The 15,210-nt window shown below is 45.0% G+C and overlaps 1 protein-coding gene across 7 annotated transcripts in view; it reads left to right on the top strand.

The window, feature by feature from the left end:
- The window catches only part of INSC (INSC spindle orientation adaptor protein), a 129,937-nt gene that overhangs the window by 54,048 nt on the left and 60,679 nt on the right, over positions 1 to 15,210 (top strand). For all 7 annotated transcript variants that reach the window (XM_082476548.1, XM_082476551.1, XM_082476546.1 and 4 more), the window contains 2 exons: positions 12,822 to 13,167; positions 14,140 to 14,192. In XM_082476548.1, the coding sequence (XP_082332674.1) occupies positions 12,822 to 13,167; positions 14,140 to 14,192 (399 nt within the window). The remainder of the gene's footprint in view (positions 1 to 12,821; positions 13,168 to 14,139; positions 14,193 to 15,210) is intronic.

Below are 15,210 nucleotides of genomic sequence, written 5' to 3' on the forward strand. Positions count from 1 at the left end.
TAATGCCATTATATCCATAGGGGATAATCCATATCCCCTTCACAAATTACTCCCAGGTATTAGCTTCGAGGTGTATTAGTGGGCCAGCACTCCTGGGAATACCTGAAAAGTAGGAGCATCTCTCTTAGCGTGTTATACCGGACAGTTCAATTAACCGAAAATGTTATGGAACACATATGTCAAAAGGGGTAGGATGAATAATGAAAATGGGGATTTCTGGGTAGTGATCTGAAAACTCTTTCCAGTGCTGCAGCTTGGAGCAGAGGGTCACTGCAGGGAACACGGAGAGACGGAGGCCATCCCCAGCACAATAGGTGATGCAGGAAATATCGTGCAGGTTCATCGAAGGAGAGATTCCTTCCTTCCTGGTTCTGGCATGACATGCATGGGTCTGCCACAAGTTAGGAGCAAGGCTGTGGTGAGCTGTCCAACACCATGTGCTGGGGAAGGCTCTACCCTTAAAATGTGAGCTACGAGTGGTGAGGGACAGAGATGGAGAACTGTCTGCCCCTTTCACAAAAGCCTCAACGCATAAAAAGGCCTGTAATGCAGCTCAGCGTGGCTCAGAAGCAGGGCAATGAAAACACTGGAAGATTTGAACATGATCAGAGAAGCAACATTTCCTTTGGTCTCAGCTGGCTGGGTTTCACCAGTTCACCAGTGCCTTAGTGAAGAGAGGTGGGAAGTTAATCTCCTAACCATACTGTAAATTATTTATAGCTTGTTGCATAAATAATTATGCTTACATTAACTGTTCAATAAACAGTTTATAGTTCACTGCATAGCAGAGGTTAAGTCATTCTGAATTCATCTGTGTGTAGTATTTATAAAGCCCTTAGTGAGAGAGCCTTCCAGGTTGGGTTGTAGAATGGCGTAGGGGCCAGGTGGACCCAGCTGATGACAAGGTCCCTCGGATGTCTCGGGAGGCATCCTGCTGTTTACTCGGAATGAAACCCCAGAGGGCCTGCAGTGGCTTTCAGGGCCCTCTAGGATCTAGCCTGAGTCCCTTCTCACTCCTACTGATCTTTCTCTTGCTCCACTCCATTCTGGCCGCACTTATCTCTATACTGTTTCTCCAGCACCCGGGCTGACTCCCACAGAAGGCCTTTGCACCATCTTTTCCCTCTGCCCCGAACGCTCAGTACCCGTACATCAGCATGGTTGGTTTTCTCTGAAGCATTCCCTCACAGCTTACCTTCTCAATGAGTCCTACGCTGACCCATTATTTGAAGTGGCTTCTCCCTCCCTGCCTCTCACATGAACAGTCTTGTCCCCACTTACTCTAACTCTTCTTTTGAATGGAAATTATCTGGTTTTAACATACTAGGCACTGTTAAATCTATTACGTTTATTACTATTGTCTGTTTTCCCTGCTGTAATGTACCTTTCATGGGGCAGGGATGTTTGTTGGCTTTGTTCACTCTGTACCCCAAGCAGCTGGAACAGTTCCCGGCACAAAGTAGGCACTAAGGAAACATTGACTGAATGAATATTCAGGGTGGAATGTGTGAGGGTATGTGGGTCACACACTCTGCGTGCAGTCTGGGAGGGCCTGGAAGTTTGGGGAATGAAGTTCGATGGGAGGGCAGTCCAGTGAGAGGGATGGGCCTTCTTCAAAAGAAGAGACAGTGGGTCCATCAGACTCAACAAGTCTCAAGCTGAACCCACCTTCCTGTCTTCTGAACTGGTTTCTCCTGTCCATTCATCTGCTTAAGTCAAACATCTGGGTCACATCTTTCACTAATCCCTATTGTTCATCATCCATCTGAATTGGTATCCAAGTCCTATCGATTTTATCTTAATTATTCTTCAGTGATTGTCTTCCAACACCACTGCTGCCACAGAAATCAGGACTCCTTCTCTTCTTATTCTTGAACGTCATTTGGCTGAATAGAACATCCTTGGTTTCTTTTCATATCGAATATTTTAAATGTGTTACTCTACTTTTTTTCTGGTATAAAGGTTTGCTCTAAGAAAGTTATCATAGCATAATTTCCTGTCCCTTATAAGTAACGTGCACTTATTTCTAGATGTGCAAAGGATTTTCTTTTTTTCTTTTTAAAAGTCCAATAATCTTACTAGAATACGCCTTGTATGCTTGTTTTCATATAGGTAGTATACTCGGTATATATCATTTTTCTTAAAAATTTAAGCTCATTTCTAATGGTTATTGAAATATTGAAACAGTAATTTATAGTTTCCTTCTGTTTTTGAGTACATTCTCTTGGCATTTTCTCATCGTAGCAATATTATTCTTCTCTTTATTCTCTTTCCAAAATAACTATGCATGGGATGATACTTCAATAAATTTTTTCTGCTCATTTGTATGTGAAATTAGTTTGCCTAAACTTTTAGAGGGAGGTAGGGTTCAGGAAATCTGTTCTAACTTCATAGAGCTCTGTCTTCTTTTGTTGTTGTGTAGGGTTCAAAAATATAATGATCTGCTTTCTAAGTTTCCTAGCTCTGTTCTGTCCCTCACATGGGTCTGAACATCTCTTCCTTCTGTCTCTATTATCTCTGTCCTTCTCAATTTCGATTTTACTCACAAAAGTTTCTTCTTAATGTGGTGCTTTGCTGTAGAAGAGATTCTTGTTGGGTCAGTTTTGAGAGTTCAGAGTACGTGCCTTGCACTCACCTCATTGGAGAGGCAAACCCCTGCTAATTTCAGTTACTATTCTCAAATTGTCGCACTGTGCTTCCCAGTAAATACCCAGTGGCTACATTGGGGTTCTCCTTTCCCATGTTCTCCGGATGCCACCTTATTGTTTCCTTCTTCTTCCTCTCATACAGATGATACCGAGCAGTCTTGTAGCTGCAGGTGGTTTGCCCACCCCCCCCCGCCACCCCTTGTATTTTGAGGTTTGTAGGAATGCTTTATCATCTAGTTTTGCTGTAAATATTATCCATGGGGTTTTGGCCTTGTTATCTAGTTGCTCTGTAAGTTTTTATATGGGGAATTGGAGTGATTGAAAAACTATGCTGCCACTACTCTCATCTTTCCAGAATTCTTCCTTATTTCTCTCACTTTTAAGTAACTAAGTTCTGATGTTACCAGCTGCTTTAATTCAAATCACTCCAGAAATAACTAACACATACAATATTGTCTATCAGGCATTATTCTAAGCAAATATTTACATACATTTGTATATATATGTATGTGTGTGAATATATACATTCACATATTCATATGTTCACTTCATTTAATAATCACAAAAAGCCTAGGAGTTAGGTACTATTATCATTCCCTTTTGCCATTGAGGAAGAGGAAACTGAAATATAAAGAGGCTTTCCCAAAGTTGTAGTTAGCAAGTGGCAGACTAGGATTTAATCCAGGCAATCTAGCTCCAGGGTTATGCTCTGAGGGGAGCACTGGTACCCAACAGAAGCCACATGATGCCCAGAAGACCCAGTGTCATGCCTGGCTCTGATGCCGGCACAGTGGTACCTAGAAGATGCAGCAGTAAGAGAAGAAGCAGTGACTATGACAGTCAGAGATGTCTAGTAGAGATCAGACAGCATGATATTACCCAGAAGGAAAGGCAGCCATGCTGGGTGGACCTGGCAGGACCTGGCAACTAGAATTATACCTAGTGTAAGGCTGCTAAAGGAAGAAAAGATGACAGAATTATCCAATGCTGCCTTGTGGTTGACTGAACCAGTCTTTTTTGGGGGGGGAATATATATATGAGATGAACTCTAGGAACTCCTAGAAATACTTGACACTATGGTACATTGTGTTAAGATGAGAATGAGGTTGGGCTATATTTGTTTATGTCTGTTTATCTCTTAGACAGTGTGAGCTTCCTAAGGGCAAGGGTCACCAGCACAAAGCCTGGCACATGATCAGCATCTGTAGTGTTTCATTGAATTGACCAGGGATTGTTTTAAACCTTATCAAACTGGTTGAGAATATTTTATGTTACAGGCATCATGTGGGGACAGGCACTTCCTATGGGAGCTCAGACCTCCCTTCAGCCACTTCTCCAAGGCTTAGCTATATACCTCCACACCTCACTGGAAAACCATTTGCCTGAAATTTCTGAGAATTGGGATAATGGTTGCTAAGGGTCCAAGCTGTACCCAACCAGAGCATTGCTTGGTGGAATATAGGAATGTTTGAACAATGCCTTTTACAAAGGTCTCTCTGATTCTGCTGACACCTGCTTTAAGTATTTCTATTCAAAACAAAAAAATTTATTATCATGTCTTTTGTGGTATCTAGTTACTTACCCAACCTCAAATTTTAACCACAGGGAAAAAATTATCGCAAGGAGCTGACCTATGCTTTTTCTGACATCCAAGCCAAAGACAGAGTCCACATCTTCTGAAGTATAGCCCCAGAAGAGAGGAAGGGGTGAGTTCAGGGATTCCAATCCATGTGCCAGGTCAGGGCACTCATGCTCATCTTGCATGACACTCTGCAAGTTCTGGGAATATTTTCATCTGGCATGGCAAGGCTCACAAGCCGTTTCCCAGGTGGCCTCTGGCTTACTTGATTCAATTAAGTATATATTGACACCTGCTATATGTCAGGCCCTGTGCTGAGTGCTGGTGGTGCTGAGATAAATCAGACAGCGCCTGCCCTTGAGGAGATCTCAAAGTCTGGTGGACGAGAGAGACAGGTGGAGAAACCATTTCGTATGGCCAATATGCACATAGTCTATGAAATCAGGCTGCCTACATGGAGTTCTGGCTCTCTTAAGTCATGTAAGCCTTCTGTACCTCTGTATTCTCACCCGTAAAGTGGAGACAGTAAGAGTGTTCACTTAATCAGGTTACTGTGAGAATAAAATACTACATGATATCTGTACAGTCCTGGGGTCCAATAAATATTAATTGTTATTACTGGTGGATTTTGTCTATTTTCCCTTTCCCTGTGACTTCAGAGTTGCTTTTCATCCAATTCTCTATTACTTATTTGTTTTTTAGCTAAACACAATTATATTATTATCCCGATGGTTTAGTTGTAACTAGGGCAGCTTGGGTGCAAAGCAAGCTGGGCAAAGTCAGGCTTCATAGGTATATACATGCCTTGAGCATCAACCCATTTTGCCCTCCACCTGCTGGTGGGCCAGAACCTCCGACGTCCTCCCTTCCCTGGTCAGAGCTGGCCTTGGACCTAAGTGGGATGAGCCACTGAGTGGGGTCAGGAGGAGGCAGGGGGTCCATGGGCTTACTACTCTGCTCGTTTATTCTTCTCTGTATGTTTGGTTGCTGCTGAGAGAGAAAGAGGAGGTAACTGTTTAAACAATCTCTAGAAATAGAAGTTATTTTAAGCTCATTCTTAAAGAAAACCAGATTCTGCTTTCCCCACAGGCGCCCCTTGTCTGTCCTCATCTCTGAAGCTGTCACCCTGGAAGGCAGCTCCTGGAACTGCACGGCCGGGAGTGGGTTTGGCCTGAAAGTAGCAATTACATCTCTGGGGCCCTTGATCCTGGTCCTGCTGCTACCCAGAGCTTTAGGCAGAGCCAGTGGCTCATAGCTTTCCTTCATCTTCCTGTTGCTGATAAGCAGCCCCTGAAGTTCTTTCTTGGGAAAATGGCCCTGCATATCTCCCTGTGTTAAGGCATCTTATCTTGCTCTCTGCTCTTCTTCATCTTTTTTGAGGGGCAGGCAGAATGAGAAGCAGTAAAGCATAGCAGTTAAGAGTAGATTCTGGAACCAGAGAGACTAGGGTTTCAATCTCAGTGCTACTGCTTTTTACCTGGGTGATTTTACTTCTCTGCCTCTCAGTTTCCTCATCTGTAAAATGGGGATGATAATAAGACCCAACTCAGTTGTCCTGAGTAGATCAAATAATTCATGTAAAGCACTTAGCACAGTGCTCAGCACATGGAATGTGCTCACTAAATTCTAGCCTCTATTATAATTATTAGAGATGCTAAAGTGTTGCATATGGGGAAAGGCAGCAAAGAGAATGAACATTTTTGAGCAGCTCCTTTGTGCTATGCACTGTCCTAGGCCCTTTATGTTCACCATTTAATTTAATGCTTCCATCAACTCATTGTGGAAGGTTCTATCATTATCTCTGTTTTACAGGTGAAGAAATTGAAGCTCAGAGAGGTTAAGAAACTTACTCAAAAGACTAATGTATGTTGTGAGAGTCAGGATACTGGTTATTCTGGCTGGGGAGTGTCCAGAAGGGGGTGCAAGGGAGACTTCTGGGATGCTGCTAATATTCTATTTCTTTATCTGGTTCCTGGATACAAGGGTGTGTTGACCTTATGAAAATTCATCGAACTGCAGCTTGATATTATGATTTGTTCACTTTTATATACATATGTTATTTCAATAAAAATATCAGAAAAAGGAGAAAAAAAAAGGCAGCAGCAGTGGCAGCCTGCCTTCAATTACACAGATTATGAGCAGCAGAGCCAGCTCTTTCTACCCCTACGTGCAGACGTGCAAACCTTGTTGGCCTGGGCCTGCGGAAGCTCCTCTTATGCGCAAGGCCTTTACCGGATAAGCGGTTCTGTCCTGAGGAAGCTCTGGTTCAAGGCCTGTTCAGGCAATTAAGGAGGGAGCGGGATCTTCCTGAGCCAGTCTGAGGGCCTGACCGCCAGAGGGAGGCCTCCCTGAGGTAGCTAAGCATAGAAGGCGCAGGTCCAAGAGGCTGGCCTGGGATCCAGCCCTTGCTGGGCTCTAGGGCGGCTGATGGGGTCGACTGAAGGCAAAGCCAGCTAGGCTTGCACTGTTTCTTCCCCCGAGAGGACAACTTCCATCCCCTAGCCCAACTGGGGACCATCTGTCCTTCCGCCTCAGGCTCCTTAGCCAGGTTTCTCCTTCCCGTCCACTGGAGCTTTGATGCTCTAAGGCAGAGGTCCCCAAGCCCCGGGCTGTGGACCAGTACTGGTCCGCGGCCTGTTAGGAACCAGGCCGCAGAGCAGGAGGTGAGCAGCGAGCGAGCGAAACTTCATCTGCCGCTCTCCATCGCTCGCGTTACCGCCTGAACCAGACCCCACACACCGACCCCGGCCCCCACCGGTCCCTAGAACAATTGTCTTCCACAAAACCGGTCCCTGGTGCCCAAAAGGTTGGGGACCGCTGCTCTAAGACTTCTTTCTGAGGGGCTCACGACACAAAGTCAGAGAGACAGACCGTCTCAGCCCGTGCTTCTGGTTGGGGAAGAAGCAAGTGATGTGAGATTCTTTCTGGCGAGTTGGGGTAGAAAACCATCAGGCTTGTTTTCTGGACTCCACCTCCCTGCCGAACCTCATCTTTTTAAAAGAAACTTAAAAAAAATTTTGTAAGTAGTTTTGGATTTACAGAAAGTTGCAAAGATAGTGCACGGTGTTTCTATATACCCCATACCCAGTTCCTCTGATTAATGTCTAATAGCGGCTTGGTACATTTGCCACAACTAAGGAAGCAGCGTTGGTGCTTTACTATTGACTAATTTCCAGACTTTATTCGGATTTCACTAGTTTTTCCACGAGCGTCCTCTTTTGTTTCAGGATTCCATCCAGGACATCCTGTTACATGTCATCATCATCACGTCTCCTTAGTCTCCCCTGGTCTGTGACAGTTTCTCGGTCTCCCCTTGTTTTTGATGACCCTGACCGTTTTGATGAGTACTGGTCAAGTCTTTTGTACAACGTCCCTTGGTTTGGGTCCCCAGTGTTTTTCCTATGATGAGACTGAGTTATGGGTTTCAGGGAAAACGCTGCAGCGGTGAAGTGTCTTCATCACGTTGTATCAGGGGTACGTGCTATCAACATGGCTTATCAGCAGTGAGATTCACTCTTGGTTAAGGTGGTATTTGCCAGGTTTCTCCACTGCAAAGCTACTTTTTTTTCTCCACTTAGTATACTCTTTTCTTTGGAATTGAGTGATTAAGCGCAGCCCACGCTCAAGCCCCACCCCACCCCATCCGTTTTTAATCATCGAGTTTCTCTGGCGCAAGACCAGTAAACACACAAACTCATCTGAATATTTACGCAGGTAGAGATACACAAACTCTCACCCAGACACCCGGACACCGGCGCACAGACAATATAGACAGACACCCGAATGAGTTCATATCCGCAAACACGACACGCATGGGCACAAATGCACAAACACTGGGGAAATCAAGTTTTGTCATTCCATTTCTCTTACCAGCAGAGTGATAAATCAGCTAGGATTTTAATCAACACAGCTTCTAAAATCTCACTTTCTTTTTAATTTTTAAAGATCTTAAACAGCAAGAACTGAGTAATGCCTGCGTGTGAGTTGGGGGTGAAGGCAGGTGATGAAAATATGGGTTTGGGATCTAATCAGGCCTCCTGGGATGGGCTTACACCAGAGGCGTGTGGTGGCTCTGACTCCCTTTTTCTCTCTACCTGGTTCTTCCACAGCCCTTTCCCACCCAGGCCAGAAGTAAGGGGGTATGAGTAACTCCCCCGTGAGGACCCCAGAGCTCTTCCACAGGGAGACACGCTAAGAGCCCAACCCAGCACCATGGGTTCCCCTTGTGCTGGGTGCTGGCTCCAGCTGCTGTGATTTAGGTAGGAGTCTTTCAACTCCACTGGTCTCTACCCCTGTTGCCCTGCCTGCCGCTCTTGGATAGCTTCTTGTGGCTTTCAGCATAAATGCCCAACCCCTACTCCGGCTTCAAAGTTTTTCAAGATCAGGGCTTTCCCCCTTCTCCAGATTTGCCCTTCACAGCTCCCTCTTTTCCAGAATATATAACTCTAGCCCAACTAACCTACTCATTGTCCTGTTGTCTGCTGCACCCTGGAAGATTCTCCCGCTGTCTTCGTGTGTCCGAACCCTACCCAGCTCTAATGCCACTTTCTACGTGAACCGTCCCCTGATCTCCAACTGAAAGGAGTAGCTCCCTTCTTTGAATTCCCAGAAAACCTTTTCTCTAAGGGATGGCACCGACTCAACTCTGCTTAGTTATTTGTGAACTTGTGCTTTAGAAAAGTTTCCTTTGGTTGCAAGCAATAGAAGTTAACTCTTGGCCTTATTTCCCAGTCCCCAAATGATGCTGGAGTTCCTGGTGGAACAACTGAATTTGCCGTCACGAACGTGACCCGCGTCCAACAACTCCAGTCTGTGTAACTCTTGGTTCTAAGTTTCACAGTTTGGGGAGAGGGAATTGGATTCATGCAGCTTAGTTCAGGAGCCCACCCATGGATTAACCACCAGCTATGGCCACGGGTGTCTTCACACAGTGCAGATATTTCTCCTGGGGGACCACTCTGTGTTTGGGAGGAGGGGCCTTCCCCAAAGAGGAGAGAAATGCTGAAGCCTAGGTTGCCCCAAGAGGCAGCTAATATAACTCGTCTTTGCTACTGATGGCAGAAGGAGGGAGGTTGCTGGGAAGAAAAAAACAACAGATGTCCACTGCAAAGTGTTTATGGAGAGAATGAGTCAGTGAGTGAGTGGCTAGTTCATTTGTTGCCCCCTAAAAACCCCTAGGTCACTTTGCCTCCCAGTTCTGTATCTCTAGAACATGAGGGTCATAGACTTTTCCATCCTCTATATCACCTTTCCAATCATGTTGTCGTGAATGAAAAATGTTGCCTGCCATATCAGTAAACGAAGGATGTTGCAGCCATCAAGCCACTACAGCTGCCCGCAAAGGTGAGCCCCGAGGGAACTCAGGATGGAGACAAATGGGCTGCCCGCAGTCAAGCCCTCAGCCTCTGCAGCCACCCTGAGGGGACGCAGGATGGGAAAGCACAGGATACTGGCCCTAGATAGCTAAGGTACATATCAAAGGAATGATTTCAGTGAGCCCAGACTCTTGCATCTTCCCATACACAGTAAAGTGCTAAATTCATTAACTTGAGATGTCTGGTTTTCTTTATTTAACAGTAATGTTGTGATGTTCCGACTATTTGGTCTTTGTTGCAAAAAATCCTATATATCCTGGTTCCTCCTTTACCTTTTTGGAGCAGTCTCTCAGAGCTGTTCTGAGAGGCTGCCTCCCAGACTGGAAGTCCTCAGTTTTGTCCGCCAAATAAAACATAATTCTCAGTTTTTAGGTTGTGCGTTCGTTTTAGTTGACATTGTTCTTGGGGTACTCCCTGGGGAGGTGGAGTCTTCTGCAGAGGCATGGCAGTAAATGCCTGCCGCTCGTTCAGATGTGTAGCTGGTATATGTCAGGCACTGGTAATAAACCAGACACGAGGGATGTCCCTCACAGGACTTGGAGAGTTCAGACAAACATACAAATTGCAATAGAACGTTATTAGTGCTCCAATGGAGGATGCACAGAGAGGTGGGGGTCCTGGGGGGCAGCTGATAAGCTCTGACTGAGGCTCTTCAGAGAAAGTAACACGAGAGCTGGGTATTGCAGGGTTAATAGGAGCTTGCCAGGTAGAGAAGAAGGAAAGGGGATTCCGATCTGAGAGAGGAATTGTCTGTGCAAGGCCATGGGGGAGACTGTAAAAGAGAGCCACGCTTGGGAAACAGGAAGGTTGAGTGTGCCTGGAGTGTAGTGTGTTTATGGTGAGGGTGCTAAGATATGAGGGAAGATGGAAAAGGGAGATGTGTGGGAAGGGAGGCTGGGGCCAGATCTTGGAAACTCCCCATCTGAGCCTCAGGAATTTTAACTTATGGGGGAGTGGTCAGTGGGGGGACACTGAGGACTCACGCAGGGGAGTAACAAGATATATGTATAGAAAGTTCTCCTGCATTGTTGGGGGAATGGGATGCATTGCTGCCTTGGGGAGCCAATATGGCAACATCTATAGAATTGCACTCCTACTCCTGGGGGTCTATGGCATAGAATGAAGATACTGGTTATGTAAGGGCATATGTGTAAGTGTGTTTATAGTGGCCAAGAAGTGGAAACAAAGTGAGTTCCCAGCAATGGGAAAATGGTTTAATAAATTGTGGTATATCCACAAAGTGATTTTTCATCTATCTATCTATCTATCCATCTATCATCTATTCAAATTCTTTACAAAATATAATAGCTATTTTTCATGAAGGGAGAGGGAGAAAGAAAGGTTATTGGTAAGCTTTTATTTTTAACAATTTAAAAAGCTATAAGAAACCACATGCACAATTTGCATAAAAAGCTTTGGGGTTAAAAATTACATTTAAAAGCCTTATAGACAAACAGCTGCATTGTTCAGAAAGTCCTACTCCTCTTTAAATAACAGTAAATATGAAGGCGTGATTTTAACCATGATAATTGGAGCATTCCGCTATCATTTCAGTCTTGCTTGATACCTTGGCCCTACTTACCTGGCCTCGTCAATGCCTTCTGGGTGCTGTATTGACTCAGAATAAAAGCCAAATCCTCACCTTGTCCCACACAGCTCCATAGGGTCTGCTCACCTCCACCCTCCACTGCTTTCACCTCAAGTCCTCCATCCCACTCTCTGCCAGGTTAACTCTTGTCTTTCTCACACATCTCAAGGACACTTGTGCCTCAGGGCCTTTGCACTTGCTGTTCTCTCTCTCTGAAACAATTTTCCCCCAGATATCTACATGGCTCACTCCCTCATGTCCTTCACGTCTTGGCTCAAAAGGTCCCTTCCTCAGTGAGCCTTCTCTGATCCACTTATTTTACATTGCAATGCCTACTCCCCCTTTCACCCCCACAACTCTCTATCCTTTTTTCCTGTTCTTTTCCTTCATAGCACTGACCACCTCCAACGTATTGTATGCATTGCTTATTTATTTTGGAAATTACTTTGGAAGTTGACTGTCCTCTCACTTGAATGTAACCTTTACAAGGGAAATGATTTTTATCTACTTGCTTCCTCTTATATCCCGGCTTAGAACAGTACTTGGTACGTAGTAGGCACTGAATACTTTTTTGTGGAATGAGTGAATGACTAGTGGCAGGTGGAGAATGGCTGGAGGCAGGTAAGATTAGCAACAGAAAGACTGGTTAGAACACTGTTACAAGCCAAGGCAAAGGGACTTGAGCCCAGCCTTAAAGGTTAAGTGTGTGTGTCTTCTTCTGTCATAACCTTCAAATGATGTTGAAATCTATTGTTTTTTAACTTCTCATTACTATGTCTTGATTCTTTAGGCAGATCAAAAGCTCCATGAGAGGGGAGGCGTGGCATGTTGATCTCCACTTTTCCCACAGTGTCTGGCACTTATGTGATATTAAATATAATTCATTCAAGCAATGTTCAAAGCTTTGTTAATGATCTGATATTACTGTTATTTGACTAAGTGAATTTTGGAGTGAATTTTATTTGACAAAGATCTTAAGATCTAATCAATATTCTCATGCTGTTGTACTAAATAGAGTTAATTTTGTTCCATTACAAAATTAGTATATATGCTTATGAAAGTAAATTTGGAAATTAGAGAAAAGTTGAAAACAAATGAAAAATCTTTTTGTTTCACCACCCATAAAGAACCACTAGTATTTTAATATTTCTTTTAAATATTTTTTCTAGATATAGCTTTTAAACATAGTTATAATAATTGTGTTTACATTTCTGCATACTGCTTTGCATACTGTGTTTTTATTTTATTAGTGCACACATTTTTCTTTGCTATAAACTTTTGGAAAGCATTATTTTAAATAAGTGCACATTATATAACCATGTAGCTGTACCATAGCTTACTTGGCATAGCTAATATTTGATATTTAGGCTATTTCTATTTTCCTCTTATTGTAAAGATAATCTGCTACTCTGTCAGACTTCATTGCCTGATTTGTCTGGTCATCTGCCCTCAAAACATCTTACTGTCTGTAAGATGGACATAATGAGAAATAAGAGGGTTAAGGTAAGCGAACGCAAGAAACAGTGATGAGCATGTAGTAGGTGTTTAGTAAACACCAGATGGCTTGGAATTGAAACCTTTGGAAATTGTGGAGTGTTACTAGCCTTCATGGCACTGTTCCCCGGCTGCAGGCTGCACCTGATGCAGGTGGACTCGGTCCAGCGCTGGATGGAGGACCTGAAGCTCATGACGGAGTGTGAGTGCATGTGTGTCCTGCAGGCGAAGCCCATCAGCCTGGAGGAGGACGCACAGGGCGACCTCATCCTGGCAGGCGGTTCTGGCCCCGGAGACCCCCTGCAGCTGCTGCTCAAGCGGGGCTGGGTCATCAGCACTGAGCTGCGTAGGATCGGGCAGAAGCTGGCCCAGGACCGCTGGGCGCGCGTCCATAGCATGAGCGTGCGACTGACCTGCCACGCCCGCTCCATGGTCAGCGAGTACAGCGCTGCCAGCAGGAGCTCCTCGCAGGAGATGGGCCAGGTGGGTTGCCTGGCATGGGCGTGGGTGGGCACTTGGAATGGGGTTGCCTTTTAGAAGAGTGGGTCTGAATTGTGTAGAGTCCTAACTCTTCCTGCCTCTGGGACCTCTCTCCACTTCCAGTGAAGCAGGGAAGACAGTAAGGACCTTTACTGAGTATCTGCTCTGTTCTAGGAATTGTGCTAGATGTTTTTACATACATCTCATTTACCTTGAACAACCTCTGAGGCCAACATAACCACTGAGAGACACCGTGCAATGGTTAAATACACCCCTGCCTGCTCAAGTGTCAGCTCTGTCTGCTGTGTGACCTTGGCAAGTTACTTAACTTCTCTGTGCCCCAGTTCCATCATCCTAATGAGTATAATAATAGCATTTATTTCATAGATCTGTTGTGAGGACTGAGTCCTAATTAAATTAAATTAACTAAAAATATTAGCTAGTGTTGTTGTCCTCACTTTATAGATGAGGAAACAGAAACTCAGAAAGCCTAAGTAACTTGCCCAAAGTTAGGCAGTGAATGGTATAAGCCGGATTCAACCTAAGGCTTTGTAATTCCAAAGCCCATGGTTTTGAATCTCCTTCAAGTCCAAAGCAAACCACTGAAAATCCCCCTTTATTTCTCTTTCTTCTGGCATCCCTTTGCACCTTAGTGCTCTACCCTTTTCCTTGCTCCACTTTGCAGACAGGAAACTTCTATTCATTCTTTAAAACCCAGCTCAAATGCCCCTTCCTCTCCGAAGCTTCCCAGATCCCCCAGCATAACTAATTGCTCAGTTTTCTTTTTTTGAGCCCCCAAAGCAACTGAGGATGATCTCTTTTGCCATCCATATCACACTGTGTTATAGTTTATGTGCCTGTTTTCCAAATCGGCTGATTTGATTCTTCATCTTTATGCCCCAGAGGGCCCAGCTCAGCAGTTGGTCCTCGACCAATGCTTACTGAATTGAATAAAATTGATCTATTTTTCTGCAGATTGAAAAGCTGCTAATGGAGAAGTGCTCAGAGCTGTCAGCGGTCACAGAGAGGTAAATCTGGCCTCTGGGTGAATCTAGACAGGGTCTGCCAGCCCGTCCTCAGGCAGGGGAAGGGGCTGGCATCTTCTCCCACAGGGACAGTGGGAGTGGGGAGGCCTGGTGGTGGTCTGGGAGTTTCCTTTTGCTGACTTTCATCAGTAACCTTAAAAGACTCCCTTGGGATTTTCTACTCCACTTTCAGGCCCGGGAGAATGTAAAAGGCAGAGGAGAGGCCTGGGCATAGGAAGAAAGAGGATTCTTGAGGGTTGGTAACAAGGAAAAAGTTTCCCACAGCTTTGGGAAGCCCCTTGATCTCCAAAGTCAAGGCAAGGTGAAAGCAGACACACCTTTATACTCACATACACATTGACAAGGATTTCACAGACATGCACAGATATATAAACATACACTCACACAATCACAGAAATACACTCACACCCTCTTCTCCGTATCTCACATACATAAACACACATACGTCTACACTCAGAAACGTACACACACTCAACCTTGTCTGTATGCCCACCTGGGTGTGTGTTGACACTCTCCCTCACCCCTTCCAGCCCCCAGGCCCTAGAAGAAAAACCTGGAACTTGACACTCCTAGGACTGCCATGGGGTCTTTGGCCTTCCATTGTGAAACATTCTCCGGTCATAGGGGTGGATTTGATCTTGATCTTCCTGTGTGAGGAGAAAATCCTCAAGGCTCCTGGCTGCACGCTTTAGGCAGCTATTTCTTAAAGGGTCACAGGCATTGCCATATACCTTTAGAGTGAGCACGGCATACCTGGCACACCAGCAACCCTCCTCTACGACTCCCATCCACCATCCCTAGACCCTGGCCTCAATGATGGCAGATTCTCCCAGGGAGAAGCCCAGAGGTATGGATTTGGCTGCTTTCTGATGGCCTTTCTTCCTGGCAACATAGACTGTTAGCTCCTATTTCAGGCCAGCACTTCTTTGAACACTAGGAAGCCAGGGGACAAGCCAGCCTTGGAATATTCCATCTCTGACTCCCCAGGAGCTGATGTCAT

The sequence above is a fragment of the Balaenoptera physalus genome, assembly GCF_965194825.1.
Source record: "Balaenoptera physalus genome assembly, chromosome: 10".
NCBI classification, from domain to species: domain Eukaryota; kingdom Metazoa; phylum Chordata; class Mammalia; order Artiodactyla; family Balaenopteridae; genus Balaenoptera; species Balaenoptera physalus.